This window comes from Semicossyphus pulcher, unplaced genomic scaffold (assembly GCF_022749685.1).
Source record: "Semicossyphus pulcher isolate SPU_LCO1_2020_fin unplaced genomic scaffold, fSemPul1.0.p SCAF_9, whole genome shotgun sequence".
NCBI classification, from domain to species: Eukaryota; Metazoa; Chordata; class Actinopteri; order Labriformes; family Labridae; genus Semicossyphus; species Semicossyphus pulcher.
In genome coordinates, this window is record NW_027211770.1 from 10045033 (window position 1) to 10061469 (window position 16437).

The window sequence follows — 16437 nt, forward strand, 5'->3', positions numbered from 1 at the left end:
AAATGATAAGAAACAGCTGAACTGTGGTAACCTGTAGACACAGTGCAGGAGAATATTTGGGTTGCTTGGCAACAAAAGTCCAGTTTCAGTTAAATAGTGAAACTAGTTGAGTTAGTGGAGCAAAAAATAATCTGTTGTAATAATTTGCCGCTTGTATAACTGTTGTATAAAAGCAATATCACACTAGAGGTTGTGCTGTTGTACTGAATATCGCCACTGCTGTGATTATTATCTGCACTCAGCCTGTGGCCTAATGCCTCCAACCGAGTCGCAGCAGTGCTGACATTCAGTTCAACATCACCACCGCGAGTGTGATATTGCTTAAACATGTGATGTTGCATCATTGCTGGATTCACTCAAGACTGAGGCCATGTCTACACGTACACGGGTATTTTTCCCTCCTTCGTTTCCAAAAAAAACCCTGTCCGCACAAGCATGGTTATTAAAAAATCCCAGGCCAAACGAAAACGCAAAAACACAACAAAAAAACGATGTCATGAGAATGCCACACCAACCAAGAGGGTCCAAATGCAGTAGCTCAAACCTCTCTCCACACGGACCTAGAGACCTCTCTCCTCAGGTACCTCAGACCTCTTTGCTCACGTACTTAGAACTAGGCGCTTGAGCATGGAGGTCACATGTGCCCAATGCTCAAACCCCATTGGCTCACAGAACTAGGTGCCTGAGGAAAGAGGTCTGCTTTTGGACCCTTCTCACACCAGCAGGCGCTGATATAAGCCAGTCATGCAAAGAAGAAAAAGAAAATCACAGCCAATCAAAAGTCTGAAAATATCTGTTGCTGGAAGACTACTTGGCGGGCTGCAATGGGACATTGTGGAAGGGGGGCAATATATCAATATAGTGGATGAGTAACTGTACATATATGTGTAATCATGTAAAAAGTCCTGTTAGCAAGGTTAGAAGCATCATGTACGTCATTTTGCAAGGAATGTCCCCTCATTTGTGACACCTCACTAAGGAGATAACAGCGCACAGCCTGACGTCACGAGCCAAAAACGCTGTTTACCCCGTCTATACATGTTTCCGTGGAAACTGAGTTTCTAAAAGTCTTCACCCTGGCCGGAGTTTTACAAAAGATCCCTTTTCAGTGACCTAAAACAAATGCACTAAACGACCTGAATAAATGTTGCCTCAGCAATCAGTTTGGACATTTGAATGTGTCATATATCACACGATTCATCTACACTAACATGTCTTTAGAAGATTTAGGTCTGAATTAAATTGATCCTCACTTTCATCGGACACAGTGTGTCATCTACATTTACCTGGTTGGGAATTTCAGTGTTAATAATTAAGCAGCCGTAGATCAAGTATGTACTGTGGATATGAGCGCAAGCAAGGATTGTTTGAAGCATTTGTCCTTCATCGCGCAGCACACGATTTAAGAGGCATAGAAAACAACAGGAAAGACGTGCAGCACAGTTTAGGACTAAAAGTCAGCATCAGGACCACATGTCGACCTTGTGGTCTGGGGAACTTTGGTGAATGATCACGTCTGATCCATATCAGCTGTGTAAGGCATCTTCACCTGGAGACGCGCCCTCTCCCACAATCCTCTCTGGATAAATGGGAAAAAATGATGGGTTGGTGATCGGTAGACTGGTGTGTCGTCCAAGCTGAGGAAGGACATACGAAAGGACAGTGGTAAGTAAATAACAGTAAAGTAATTAAGTCAGGCAGGTAGGTAGGTAAGTTAATCAGCAACTAAATAGATAGGTAGGTAGGTGGTAAGGATGGTAAATAAGTCATTAAGAAAGAGGGTAAGTAAGTAGGGAGGGATGTAGGTATGTAAGTCAGTAGAATTGCCACACCTGATCATCCTTCCTCTCCTGGCTCAGTGTCGAGGCTGCTGCAGCAAAGTGTAAACAACTTTGGAGGAATCCTTCGGCCTTTTGTCTCCCCCTAATGGCAGATTGTGGACCTGCACCTGGTCTGCACTGAGCATAACAACAAACAGCCAAATCTTCATTTTTCTCCAGAACCTTTAAAATGTTTTCAAGATCCAAAACTGGGATGAGAAGTTTATTGTCCCCTCGTAAACAGGAGAAGGTGTTGGATATCACAGAAGACGGAGAGCAAAGGCAGAGGACATGACAAGGAGTGGAAAGCAGAGAGACGGCGATGACAGGAAGATAAAGAAGAAGGCAAGAGGGCCAGTGTAGCTGTTAAATAAAATCTGTGACATGCGAGACATGGAAGTGTAGATTACTGCTGCGGTCGACCGCTGTGCAGGGAGACAGATGGTGAGACAGAAAGTGACAGAATGATAAAGAGCGAAAACAGGAAAGAAAGAGAAACAGACAGAGAGAGGGCTGGAAGAAGTGACAGAGATGGAGGACGGTAGTGTTTACCTGGAAAACTTGGAGTAGTGGACGGTGATGTAGTTGGGGGCGGGGCTGCGACTCTCTGCTTCTGTGATTGGAGGAGCATCCTTCAGAGGAACGATGGCAGGGTGGCAGCTGTCACTCAAGTCCTCTGGCTCCTCCTGCACACACACACACACACACACACACACACACACACACGTACAGATACATCTGTGTTATATTTTTTTTCTTTTTCTCAGCAGAGATAAATAACACTCTTAGATTATGTACTGGGTTGTGTACCGGTATATCGGCCATCTTGCCCTTTCTCACAGGAAAGGTCTGCTGGGCCGACTCGTAGAACATGGTGTCAGCTGTCACTGATGGTCGCTGGGGTCACACACAAACACACACACACACAAGCACACACACAGAGAACAAGCAAAAGAGGGTTGTTCTTTTTTGCTTAATGGGAAAGGTTACAATCGGCATTCAGACCCGGGTTAAATGACTCTTCAGTAGACCCGGGTAATTCTCGCGTCGGCTCCGATCGGCCGACACACTAATCTCCACCCCCTTTCCCGCGCAATGCTATGACGCGGACTTCTACACATTCCGCCCGTCTCCGTCAAAGCAACGCTCGAACATCGTTCCAAATATGTCTGCGTCGAGTTTAATAAATAGACTGAATGAGTAATAGATACAATAAAGACCTAACCACTGTAACATCTTCACTGGTCTCCATGTTGCTTAACAAACGGTATTATGTAAGTTCTTTGTGCGTACTATTGTTAACTAACCCTTTGTCCAACGCGTTTGTGACGTCAGACCAATGATGTATATATAGATGGACAACGCGTCTCCATCTGCTTCCATTGTATGAAACTGATGCCAAAATAGCCTCCATGATAGGCGCTGTCATCTTGCAATGGTGACGTCATTTGGAGCCTAGATTTTATAGTTTGTGGAGGCGGGCTTTATGACCTATACTGTAACCAGTCAGCAGGGTGTGCTCGAAATGTTTTGGCTTCGCTTTTAGGGAGCTGTCATGTCGTCCATCTTTTTATACAGTCTATGCATCAGATGGTGACGTAACAGAAAAGAGACCGAAAGGAGGATACTACTACTGGCAGTGGGAAAAGAGACAATCAGCATTATTCGTGGGTGTTCCAGGGTCGGAAAAACCTGCGCCAACGTGCTAATTTTGGTGGGAAAGAGGTATAACAGAGATCGAGGACATTGCTCAATGTTATCTATATAGACAAAAACAATGTAATGACTGTACCTTGTTTGGTATTTCTCCTGACTCCATGTCTACTCTGTGCATGTTCTTACTGTGAAGAAACAGGCACATATTATCACATCAAAGCCAAGCAATGGCTCTTAACACATAAACAAATAAAGCACAAGATCAAACTCTGCTGACACTAAACTCAAAAATGAGCAAAAAATGGACACTACATTTTTTTATATTCCTCTTAAATAGAAGCAAAACTGTGATAACAGGTAGTTATTTTATATTGTGTGGACTAGTGCAGAAATAGCCCATCTAGCAGTGAGTACTTCCTGTCACCTGATCATAATGGCCACTGTGAGAGTGATGAGTCCAGCAGACACGCCTACAGCTGACGCCAGGGCGATGACCTTAAGACGACCTGCCAGAGCAAGCACAATCGGGGATATCAACATGACTTGAACCAAGAAGAAAGACATGAAATGAAAGTTAACTTGTGATCAATAAAAATAGAAGTGCAGAAAGCTATAAAAAGAAGGACACATGTAAAAATAGAAGGAGAGAAAGTGAGCAAAGAGGAAAGTGCTGTGAATCATCTTTCACGCGTCTAGACTTCAGACTTGTGTTTCCAGTTCTGATTTCCAAACCGAACTCCACAACTTCAGCTGTCTAGACTCAAATAGTAGTTTTCCACAACACCTCATCACCCTCTTCCTCTCCCCTCACAGCGAGCCGGATTTACGTGACTCACCATGACTCATAGAAAAACAGTCAGAAACCATGACACCATGCACAGCGAGGAGCAAGGCCCATGCTGTGATGGTGACAGGGGAGGTGTCATCACTCATCACTTCAAACAAATAAAACCCATCCAAACATTACTTGTGCCATAATCTCAGAAGAAATATTCTCTTTCTGGTTATTGTCTGAGATAATCAGAAACATATACACAGGAGGCAGGGGCGTTTAACTGAGCCTATCAGTGACACCTCATCCCATCCATTACACGTCTACAGATGGTAAGTGACTGCACAAAGATATAATAAAGACTACACTCCTTGTAATATTTTAGTCTTAAGATTGATATGATATTAAAGAGCTGACAACATGAAGCCTCATTCTTCTTCCAGGTGTCAAATCATGCACTGTTAAGTTTTGTGACTTTCTAATGCTGGTCGGCAAATAACTACTAACTATGTACCGAGTGCTGTGTACCAAGCACCATGGGTTTATTTCACAGCGGACATTTTTACATCCAACAGGAGGAAAAGGAAGTGTTAATAATAACTTTAACAATGGTTCTGTTCTATTCAGGTGTCTGAATAAGTTGACAGGCAGTCAGCAGGCACACAACCAGGACCATGAAATTTAAGTAGCTAAGTGGAATATAGCCATCATTAATGCTACTATAAACACCTGTGCTTTTCCTCCTGTTGGATGTAAAAATGTCCGCTGTGAAAAAGGCCTATAGCATTCGTACTTCACAATAAGCTGTAGCCTTAGTAATTGCTCTGTGAGTCAATTCTGTGTTTGCGTTAACTTTGTGGTGCTTTAGGCTAAATGCTAACATAAGCATGCTAACATTCTAACAATAGCTGTGTCTTAATTCACAGGCTGTCCATCCTTCTTGCGTCACAGTGGCGCGACAAGACTGTCCCATTTCAAAGGTTCCTTCAGATGTAAAAGTTTTTGGTTTCAACCTAATCGAATAGCTAGAGATATGTTAAAAAAAACCAAAGGGGCTTTGAAACTTAAATTTATATTTAATATAATAATAGGTTAAGTTACTCGACATTAATTATGTTAGCTAGTTAGCAAGCTAGCTACCTGTTGCTAGGCGACAGGAGTAGCGCTTTGTGACGCAAGGGTAAGGGCGGGAACAGCTGGTGACATAAACAGGAAATCCTCCATAGACCAGTCAGTTTGGCCTTAGCGGTCTACGCAGGCTATGAAGGAAGCACCTTGAATTGAAACACAGCTAATGACAATGCCAGCATGGTGTTTAGCATATACGTTCATCTTTGTTTAGCATGCTAACTTTTGCTAATTAGCCCTTTACAATTAGAGAGTGATAAAAATGTCATTCATTTTGAAGATATTTGATCATAAACCACACTACTAAGAAAATGAACAATGTGTCTTGACAGTGCTGAATGACAACTTAGAGGGTTTTAGAAATAATTACAGGACATGGACGTGAATCAAATTTGTAATCCGAGAGCTTTTGAGACACAAGTGTCTCATCTACAAATAATCAGATTCTTTTAAAGTCTCTTTGGTAAAAATGTACCAAACTGAGTCGTAAATGTGAGCTGTTATCGTGATGCCCATCTTTCCCTGTCCAGTCCCTTCGTTCCAACCCAGTCCAGTTAGTGGCATTAACGTACCTTAGCTGATTTGCTAACTGTCAATTAGAAACAGAAAGAGCTGTTCATGTTTACAGTGGGAACCAGTCAGTCACAAGACATCAACATCTGTACTAGAAAAAAATATGCAAAACTATAAAGCCTTCCAAAACGAAAGAGATTGGAGGGGAGCCACAGACTGAGCTCTCTCCTTAGAGAGTTGTGCATTTCATCACTTAGAGATTTTACACAAAATTGCAATTGTGAACCTATCAAAGTCAGTGGGGTTAATTCTCTGGAGACCATGGGTATCTGTTCAAAATGTACTTCAACTTAAGTAAACATAAAAATAGCTTTTAATTCCATAGTTCTATGTATGAATCATCTTGTACCTCTGACTCGTACGGTGAGGACAGGAGAGCTGTGGGCTCCGATTCGGTTCCTGGCCTCGCAGTAGTACTGACCGCTCTCTCCGGGGCTGACCTCTGAGAAGGTGAAGACAGGCCCGGACTTTGTGCCCCACGCTGCAGGGAGCACAGAGAGAGAGAAAATACACTAACTCTCTCTGACAGTGTTGGAGGATAAACACAAAAGACAGTCCAGAGAATGACACCTCACTGACTGCACACACTCTGCACGGGTTATAGAGTTTGGTATTGATGATTTTGTAATGTTAACCTTGAGTGGAACCACATTTTTACGATGCTAACATTGAACAGAGCCCCCGTCCAGAGCTAAGCGGTGCCACGTGAAGTTGTCCACTGCTGGGTTGGCTTGACTGCTGCAGGTTAGGGTCAAAGGTCGCCCGGCGTCCACCACAGTGGAGGGACGAGCCAGCACGGAGGTGTTCTTAGGAGGGTCTGTGGAGGATGGAAGAGATTAAGGAAGGTTTTGTCCTTCGATACATCTCAATATTTCTGACCAACAGGGAAAGCTTAGCTCCAAACATAAGTAACACAGGCACTACTTACACAGCACAGTGAGTGTAGCAACAGGGGAGCTTTGGTATCCTAAGCGGTTCCACGCTGAGCAGTAGTACTGACCAGCGTGACGAGCTCGCACTGAGGGGAACGTCAGGTTCTGGAAGTTTCCTTTAGCCAACACCTGGTCACCTACGATGTGATACCAAGTGTACCTGCAGGATGGAGCATGGTGAGGATGATGATGATGATGATGATGAAGATTTGAAAAGAACCGGGCAAGTTGCAATAACGGTTTTGTCTGGTAGTACAGTCCCTTTTTTTAAGGAAAGTTAAAGTCTGATTTAAGAAGTGACAAATTAAATAGAAAAGGAGAATATTTCAAGATGACGTGACAAATGCCAGAATGATAAAAAGATGAGAAAAAGACTTGTTAGGACCATGAAAGCAGCATTATAAACTCAGCATCTACATCATGTGTTACTTGGTGGAAAGCCTCCACTGAAGGAGAAGGAGAGGTATTGATGATACCTGCTGGCAGGAGGGTGGGCGTGGCTCACACAGCTCAGGTTCACATACGAGCCTTCTCTGATGTCACGGGGGGGACTCAGCAGCACACGTGTGTTCTTTGGAGAGTCTAAACAGGCAGACAGACGGAGAGTAAAACAAGAGCATCAGTACTACTATGCTGACGCTTGTCAACACTATCACTTTAAATGAGCTGTTGTTTCTCAACAAGGAGTGGCATTGACACAGCATTGGTGCCATCGTGCCACTTCGGTGGTATAAGCATAAATATGAGATATGGGACCTTGTAGTTTTAAACCTTAAGCTATTCATTATTTATCCTCTATTTAATTTAAGCAAAGCAACAGATCCTCACATCAGAGCATCTGCATCTGACTAAATGATCAATTGATCAACCGCTTCAGCAATATGTAGAAACCAAAGTTGAGCAGAATCAGCAGTGTGAGTTTGTATCACTTCCTTTTGAATGCACATGATGGATTCCTGTTACGATTAAGGTTTAAAATAGAAACTGTTGACCCAGACTAACCTTTGATAGATTTACGCAACGTGACTGAAGATACAGAGACATAAGATGGGTTTAAAGCTTTCAAAACTAAATACTAGGTTCTGTGTTTGGATTATACCTGTGGTAATAATAAAAACATTTAGCAACACTTACATGTGACGTTGAGTAGAAGCGGTTTGGAGCGGTTGGTTCCCAGCGAGTTTCGTGCCACACAGAAGTACTCTCCTCTGTCCGTGTACTTGAGGTGGGAAAGGAGGAGCTGAGGCCTGAAGCTGTCGGGGATGCTGCCGCTCTCCATGTCTGGACAGCGGATAAAGACACATATGCACATTGAAATTCACATTACGGGCAAATACTAAAGACTATGCACAAAGAGATAAGCCTTTTGAAATCTAACTTTTATTCTTTAGGGGGTCACACAATTCTAGAAAAAAAATGTTCATTACTGTCTCAACAACTCAACAACTCATGAGAGGACTTGTATTTTTCTAACTGTGGGACAAAACTTACAACTTATAAGTGTATGCTAATGTCATCAACCACTTAGCTCATATCTATAACTAATGAAGTATCATCATCTGCTGTAAAACAGGAGCCTCATGCTGATTTGTACCTTTGAACCATGCAAAGCTCTCTACAGGTGGAGCTGCGTCACTGCTGCAGGTCAGAGTGGCCGACCCCCCCTCTGACAACTCCCCCACAGGGAAGACAGCTATGGAGGTGGAGCGAGGAGCGTCTGTGAGGGAAGAGGTGGAAAAGTCACTCCAATAATGTAACAGTTATTGAGGTTAAAAGCAGGTGAGTAAAGTTTCTACCTGTCACAGTTTTAGCAACTTGTTTTTGTGTTGAGTCTCTTGAACAGAACACATCAGAGCATCCTCTGAAAAAGAACGTTTAGATGTGTTGTGACTGAGATAACTCACGTCCCAGAGCGAGGGAGAGGGATGGTGACTGGACATTCTGTGGTGGGATCGGTCGACAGCTGTACCCTCCTGCATGGTTCTGATCAAAGCGGGTTATAATCATCCATTTCTCATAGGAGCCGAGGTTAAGTCCATTCCTGGGTACAAAGCAGCATTTCATGTATGTTTTAAATATGAACTTCTATATATGCTTTGAACCACCGTCTTGTTGATATCCTCTTATGTACAGTAACACACCTGTACAGAGCAAGGCTTCGTCCTGGAGCAGCACATCCTGAAGCCTGACAGCCCACAAACACAGTCTCGCCAAAGCCAAACATGTTAGCGGGCCTGGCTGGATGCACCTGGACCTGGAGGTCTGACATTCATACATGCAGGACTGTAATGAACCCAAACAGCTCTGTCATAGTGGACATCGTATAGCAGCTTTAGTGTGTATGAGTGTACCTGTGACATCGAGCGTGATGGTGTTAGGGGAGGTCCATCTCCCCAGAGGTTGGTCCGTCTCAAACCTGAAGTGGTACTGACCGGCATCACTCAGCCTCACGACCCGGATCTGCACTGAACAGCTGGAGTAACTTCCCCCGATGTAGCTGGAACCCAAGATTAAGTAGTCATACGTAAATGCATTATTGCACATTTATGTATGACAACTTTTAAACATCACTGCATGTTTCTCCCACCGCGTACGTCCTCGGTACGACAGGCTGATCTGGTTCGGGTCCGTGTGGTGAGTGAACTCCCTGCGACCCTCTGCAGACACACGGAACCACATGACCCGCTTCACAGTGTGACCTGTGAACAAACCCACAGCAGAAATCAATATAATCAGAATGATAGTCAAGAAATCAGAGAACACTTTCAAGGAAAAGTATGACGACATAAAAAGGCTTTAAGGCTTTAGAGCTCAACTGAATTGCTTGGAACTTGGACCCGTGTACATGTAAGTTTTAAGGTTTTGTTAATCAGTTTAGGAAGATTAAAAGAAAAATGTAATTGTTAACCTGCAAAAATCATGCTAAGGTTTTTATATTATTGATCTGATACCTGATGGGTAGTCATAACGGCAGGGCAGAGTGACAGTTGTACCTGCCCACACACAGATCTCCCTCCTTGAGAACGACACACTCCACCTGCTCTGGATACCTACAGGACAAATAAAAAGATAAAATAATGGGCTGCTGCATACTTGATTAAATGCCCGACCTTGGCGCAATATCCCCAGCGCGAAGAAGACCTGCGCAGCGCAGCCTGATGACGTCACGTGTGTCCACCTGCAGCATGAGAGAGTTAGAAGCCAAAATGTCCGTGGTGTGGAAGTTTTTCAAAGTGTCCGAAATAGATAGCAAAACGGCTATTTGCAATGACTGCTCAGCTTCGGTAAAGCGAGGAGGAGCCAAGGCAAAGTCTTTCAACACGACAAACTTGATTAACCATCTCAAGACCCGTCACCCCGACCGTTGTAACAAAAGTGATAAAAGTATCACCATTATACTGTACGCTAATTCCAATACAGAAGAGAGTTGATGATCTCTGCAATTAGGTGTGCGGGAAAAAAATATCGGTATCGGTAATCGGCTTAATGAGTTATAAAATATCGGCATATTGGATATCGGCAAAAAATCCAATACCGTGCATCCCTAATACTATGCTATACTATGCGATCCGATATGATACAGTAAGATACGGTACGCTATGCTACGCAACACAACGAAATGTACAGTATGATACAATGCAAAGTGATACAATTCAGTGTGATATGATACCATTCAATTTGATTACTAAACCATACAATATGAAACAAAACACTCTATCTGCTTTGAATACCTGCAGGACAGTTAGAAAGACACACACATGCCAGATAATAAGGATGCGGTACAGTAAGATACGATACAATACGACAGTAAGATATGGTATGGAACGCCATGCTACCGCAACAAAAGAAATTCACAGTACGGTATGTTAAAAAGACACACACATGCCAAATAACAACAGTACTGTACAATGTCATAGAGTATGATACGATACGACAAGACATGACACAACAAGACATGACACAGTTTGATGCGATAAGATCTGATAAGAAATGGTACGCTAAGATATGAAACCACACAATCCGAACTAATATGATACGATACACTTTCATTGTTAATAAACAACAGGGAACACAAATGCATTAACATACACATGTGCAAAGTCACAAATAAAACAAAATGAATTGCTCATACAATAAAAAAGATTTGATGATGTTCAAACTAAAAAAAAATGTGCAAAGCACACTGGGCTGATAAATGAAGAGCATATCTACTCCCAGTCTTTTCACACTTTTCACTGGTCCAGTTTGGGCCTCCGAACAAATAATCATCCATATTCCCGGGCTTCCACATCCACATATTGCTCGCCAAATAAAAACGTCTACCAAAAGTTAAGGGACTACACACTTGGAACCTAAAAGTAGTGTAAAATTCAACAGGCCAAAAGCAAAGTTTTTCCTTCAGTGTGTCTCCTCAGAGAGAGACCTGTCAAACCACAGCTCTGACCGGCTCAGACTGACACATAAAACTGAAGCAGTGACAATGAGCCTGGGTGTGCAGCCGTGGTGTCGTCCTGCACTGCTGACTGCCTGCCTGGCTGACTACCTTGCACAAAAGACAATCAATACTTATAAATAACCCGAGCGTAAAGGCAAGGGCACCTGGCTGCAGCACCTTAATGTGCATAATGGATCCAAAAAAGCCCCTAATTAATTCTTTAAATGTGGTTTTCAGGTATGTTTAACACATTTATGATACATCTGAATTACAATATACTTTCCTGTCTATTAAGGAGCCTCCCAGGTCAACTCTAATCCCTTTAAGTTATAAGCACATACTTATTAAAATCTTTTTCAGTTAACTTTTACTTCTCAAAATGCAAACAAGTTATTATTACTGCTCTGTGTTTTTCTCTTACCTGGTAAAGCTGTAAGGATGGTGCCCAGAAGTAACGCACCTGCCAACATCTCCGCTGACACGAGCTCTGTATTGTCACCGGAGAAGGAGAAAAGTGCAGGGACACGGAGAGGTGAACAAACATTTGAATCATAATTGAATCATCAAGCTGGTTAAATGTTTAGCACTTACCCCTTAACGTATCTTCATTCACCTCAGTCAGTCAGACAGGACGGGGTTCACAGGATGCAGTGATGGAGATGATGTTTTATAGTGATGACAGTAGCATGGTGATCAGAATCAGGTGGTAGGAGATGGGAGGAGGAGTCCTCGGGGCAGAAGGAAGAGGAAGTACGTGTGTTAACCGTCCTATAATCCGTTCTTTAAACTTTTAACTGTTTCTATTTTTACTTTTTTTCACTTCTTGTTCTGAGATAGTTCAGTGAAGTTCAGTGATGCCTTTGGGTTAAAAATGTGATGCCCTTGTGATCATGTCACTTTCACAATTGTCTCTTCTCAGTGAAAGTCATTGACCTGCAGTCAGTAAATACGTATAATAAGTCAAATGTAAATATGTGTGTAGCAATGACTGTATATATAGATTGATGAGCATCTCCACCTCATCTCATTGTACAAAAGTGAAGCCAAAGTACCCCCAGAAGCGGATTGCTCCCATCTTGCACATTTGGAGCCAGAGTCTGCGCAGTATGATCGACTGGTGGAGACGCAGTACTGACGTCCCGCCCCTTCCGCTAACCAAAACACACATTTAATTTACCGAAAAAACAGCAAAGATCCCTCAGTTTGGCTCATTAAACAGCAGAGCAGCTTCTTGTGTTGGTCTGAAGCAGATATTAACGGTAATGTAAACTTCACTAACTGTAGTGATTGTTTTAGTTACGTTTCTTCTCGCCGTTCCTCCTCTACCGGCTGCAGGAGCCGTATTTGTCAACAGAGCTGTCAGTCATGGCATTCGACCCCCTTTTTGTAGCATCAAATAACCAAGTAAAACTAATGAACACTTAATGTAAATCAGCACAATGCTGTAATAACTGACTATAATGTCAGAAACCATCTGTTAACATGGAGGAGGCGGGCTTTATGACCTATACTGCAGCCAGTCAACAGGGGGCGCTAGAGATGTTTTGGCTTCAATTTTAGGGAGCTGATTCATTTCCAGTAATCTCTTTACTTTTCTCTATGTAATTGAGAAATAAAAGGACAAAGTAATACATGCAGCAGAAAATGTTGAAAACAAGGCAAACAATCATTCTCCATCCATCTATTATCGAGACCGGTTACCCTGTGCAGGGTCACAAACAGGATGGAACCGATCCCAGCTGTCATTGGACAAGAGGCGGGGTACACCCTGGACTGATCGCCAGTCAATTACAGGACTGACACATAGAGACAGACAAGCATACATACACTCACACCTACAGGCAATTTAGAGTCACTAATGAACCTACTGAGCATGTCTTTGGACTGTGGGAGGAAGCCGGAGTACCTGGATAGAACCCACAAAGACTTTGGGAGAACATGCACACTCCACACAGAAAGGCCCACTACGTCCAAACTGGGATTGGAACAAGAAACCTTCTTGCTGTGAGGCCACACTGTGCCGCCTTTACCATACACTCTTAAGTAAATAATACTCTAAAAATCTGGGTGTTCAAAGGCCACACACTCCATTAGCTAGTTGCTAATGTTGTGTGTTTTCTGTTTGGTGCGAGGCAGGTAGTGTTTAGTTGGTTACTTGAGATTTTTATGGCCGTTATCATCCTGCTGTGACGGGAGAAGATGCTGATTGAATAAAAAATATAAATCTGTCATGTAAAACCAAAACAACGAGCTTAAATGCCCTAAGATGCTCCAAATCTCAATGAGCACCACCTTTCACATCAAAGGTGCAATCTATTGTTCATGTAAAAACTAAACATGTAAAAATAATTATTCTGATCAATGGACAGACAAAATATTCAGTGATCAAATGTTTTGCTGTAGACATGGATGGATTACCGCATGGGCAAATGGGCACAATGAGGGGCCCTTGGCCTTAGGAATGTATAACTTTTCATGTGTAAAGTATTTTCTGTTATTTGAATAAAAATGTTTGACTGTTTTTTAACATTAGCAATTAAATTTCACAGATGTAATGACGTAGGTTGTGTGGTACGTTTACTTTCTATTTTGCGGTCGAAATATTCTTTTGAAAAGGAGAAACGTAGCCTCAGCGGGTCGGCAAAACTACAAAAAAAAGAGAAAAATAAAGATGCTGCTTTGATTAACACTGTATCTGATGCTTTCTGTCAGCAACTGCGAGAGAGAACAGTTTTTTCACAAATGGCCAGGATTAAAAATGAACCAAGGACAAAGATGACAGAGACGCCTGGTCATTTGATCGGAGCTCATTCAGGAGTTGGAGTTCGATGACTTAATTAATGGCTTTTCTTCAAAGAAGAAGACAGCTGTTTCAAGTTAGATATTTTTTTCATTTCCGTTAAACTTATCAAGATGTGTGTTTGACTGCTGAGATGTGTGTAGTAATGCTGGGTGTAAGTATTTTTATTTTTTTTTGCCTTTGCTGTGTCTGTCTGTAGGAGTAACTGCAGATGTATGTACTAGGCTTATTTGCGTTTGTATAGGGCCCAGGGCGAGTTAGTGCCCAGGACCCGTGGTCACGATAATCCGTCCATGGCTGTAGAAGATAATCACACTTCAGTCTACTCGGAAACAGTTTCACTGTTGGTCAAACTTTGATGTGATGATTGAGCGGTTGTTGAAAACACAGACATGTACGCTTCATTTGGAGCATGAATTGAGGCCTGTTGGCGCACATTAATACACATTAGTCAAACAGACACACACTCAGCAGCCCAGATGTCCTCTCATCTACGGCTCTAATTGAGAATGGTTGGCTCAGAAACCTCCCCGCAAGCAGACGTGGGGAGGTTCGAGACCTCTCAGTCAACTGTGTCCACTTAGCCTGATGAGTCTAAATGACTTTAACATCCCACCCTGCCGCAGCTCGGCCAATGGATGTCAGTTTAACGTCACGACTCGGCCAATTGGCTACTTACCCGCGCTCTGACCCAGGAGTAATGATGATGTACAGTTTAACATTTCAGTCAATCTCTATTCACAGGCATCCAAGTCAGGGAGAGAGGGGGAGGTAACGCAAAGGTTTCAGAGATGATATCGAGATCTACATCTGGAAGTGAACGCCGACGGCTTACTTAGGGGTTAACTGATCGAGGATGATAGAGGCCGGCAATATAAAGGGTCAGTGCTGGTGTTATGGACATGGAGTTAAATCGGATTTATAACCTGCTGCATATTAGGATTTGCATGTCCACTTTTGTTGAACTATTATTTATTATTTTAAGTACTAAGTTAAAAGTAAAGATTCAAAATGTTCATGTTTTTCCTAAAAAAAAAAAAAATTTACGATTACTTTTTGGGCACAGTGTTCATTTTGGCAGATATTTTAGGTTTAGTCTTAGTCGTAGTCTTAGACAAAAATGCAGATTAGTTTTAGTCACATTTTAGTCATTTTTAGCTTTTTTGCTTCAACAAAAACTCAAAACATTTTAGTCCAGATTTAATAACTAAAAAGTCACATTTTAGTCATCACTTTTAGTCAGAACGCTTTCTCCTTATAATAATTCAATCAGCCTGATACAGGTTCAGTCTGCTGTCCTTACATTTATTGTTTCCTTCCGATGTTCTGCACGGGCAATAGGCTACATTTAGATCCTCAGCTGAAGATAAGTTTATGGAAACTTCTGCAACGTAACGTTATGCATGTAAAGCCACAGAACGAAGCCGTGCAGCTACAGTAGCACATGCTGCACATTCCTCTCTTGCCTTATTTACAGCAGCACTGTTGGTATTTACCATTAAAAATGTTTTATATATTCATCATCGCTTCTCATTTAAACAGTCTGACCCAATCCCAGTCTCCACAGTCACGGACTTTGAGGCTCGTTCCCGCTCAGTGTGCTTTATGCTGTCCCACAGTCAAATTGCGGACTTTCCGCGAGTCCGCATTTCTGCAGACTTTCCTGTGGAACTTACCCAGAGTTCAAAGCGAGCTTGGTGACGTGAAGAACGTGATTGTTCAAGCCCCCCACTAAATGTAAACAAATGTTTGTATATTGAAGTGGTATACAAAAAAGTTTAAACAGAAAAAACAAAACAAGCATCACTTAAACCCCTTTCCCACCTAAATTTAACACGTTGAAGCAGGTTTTTCTGACCCAGGAAGACCTGCTTATACATGCCGATTGTCTCTTTTCCCATTGCCAGTGAAGTACACTCATTTCGGTCTCTTTTCTGTTGCGTCACAGTCCTGATGCCACAAACGTGCCGGAGACAGGGTTAGTAAACAGTGAAGATGTTACGGTGGTTAGGTCTTTATTGTATCTATCACTCATTCAGTCTGTTGTAGTATCTGACCTGAGATGTGAGTTGGGCAGCGACAAATTTGGAACAACGTTCTAAGCCTGCTCGGACGGAGATGGGCGGAATTAAGGTGAGATGACAAGTAGTCGGAGAAGTTACAGATGGAGCATAGCACCGCGCCAGAGAGGGGTAGGAGATTAGCGTGTTGACACGGTTTTGGTCAGAGCCAAAGTGATAATTACCCGGGTTTACTGCAGAGTCTGAATGTCGATTGTAGCCTTTCCCATTAAGCAAATAAGCCGGGTGTTAGTGGGTTTT

The 16437-nt window shown here is 42.6% G+C and overlaps 1 protein-coding gene across 1 annotated transcript; it reads right to left on the minus strand.

Moving 5' to 3' along the window:
• Nucleotides 1-1855: 1855 nt before the first annotated feature.
• LOC138583607 (B-cell receptor CD22) lies at nucleotides 1856-11934 on the minus strand. The gene is made up of 18 exons (XM_069655507.1): nucleotides 11908-11934; nucleotides 11738-11803; nucleotides 9833-9931; nucleotides 9469-9580; nucleotides 9233-9378; nucleotides 9023-9143; nucleotides 8786-8922; nucleotides 8476-8598; nucleotides 8016-8162; nucleotides 7358-7463; nucleotides 6878-7041; nucleotides 6617-6766; nucleotides 6299-6430; nucleotides 3901-3982; nucleotides 3613-3661; nucleotides 2631-2717; nucleotides 2373-2506; nucleotides 1856-1958 (listed from the first exon to the last, which is right to left on the minus strand). Exons 2-18 carry the CDS (start codon nucleotides 11784-11786, stop codon nucleotides 1856-1858), a joined length of 1941 nt encoding a protein of 646 aa, XP_069511608.1. The 5' UTR covers nucleotides 11787-11803; nucleotides 11908-11934.
• Nucleotides 11935-16437: the final 4503 nt, after the last annotated feature.

What these genes read in the sequence shown, in the direction of transcription:
- LOC138583607 (XM_069655507.1), bottom strand. Translation starts at nt 11,786, where the DNA reads ATGTTGGCAGGTGCGTTACTTCTGGGCACCATCCTTACAGCTTTACCA. An exon ending in CATCACGCTCGATGTCACAG is followed by an intron (nt 9,144 to 9,232) that starts GTACACTCATAC and finishes TATGAATGTCAG; the next exon opens with ACCTCCAGGTCCAGGTGCAT. An exon ending in CGAAGCCTTGCTCTGTACAG is followed by an intron (nt 8,923 to 9,022) that starts GTGTGTTACTGT and finishes CTTTGTACCCAG; the next exon opens with GAATGGACTTAACCTCGGCT.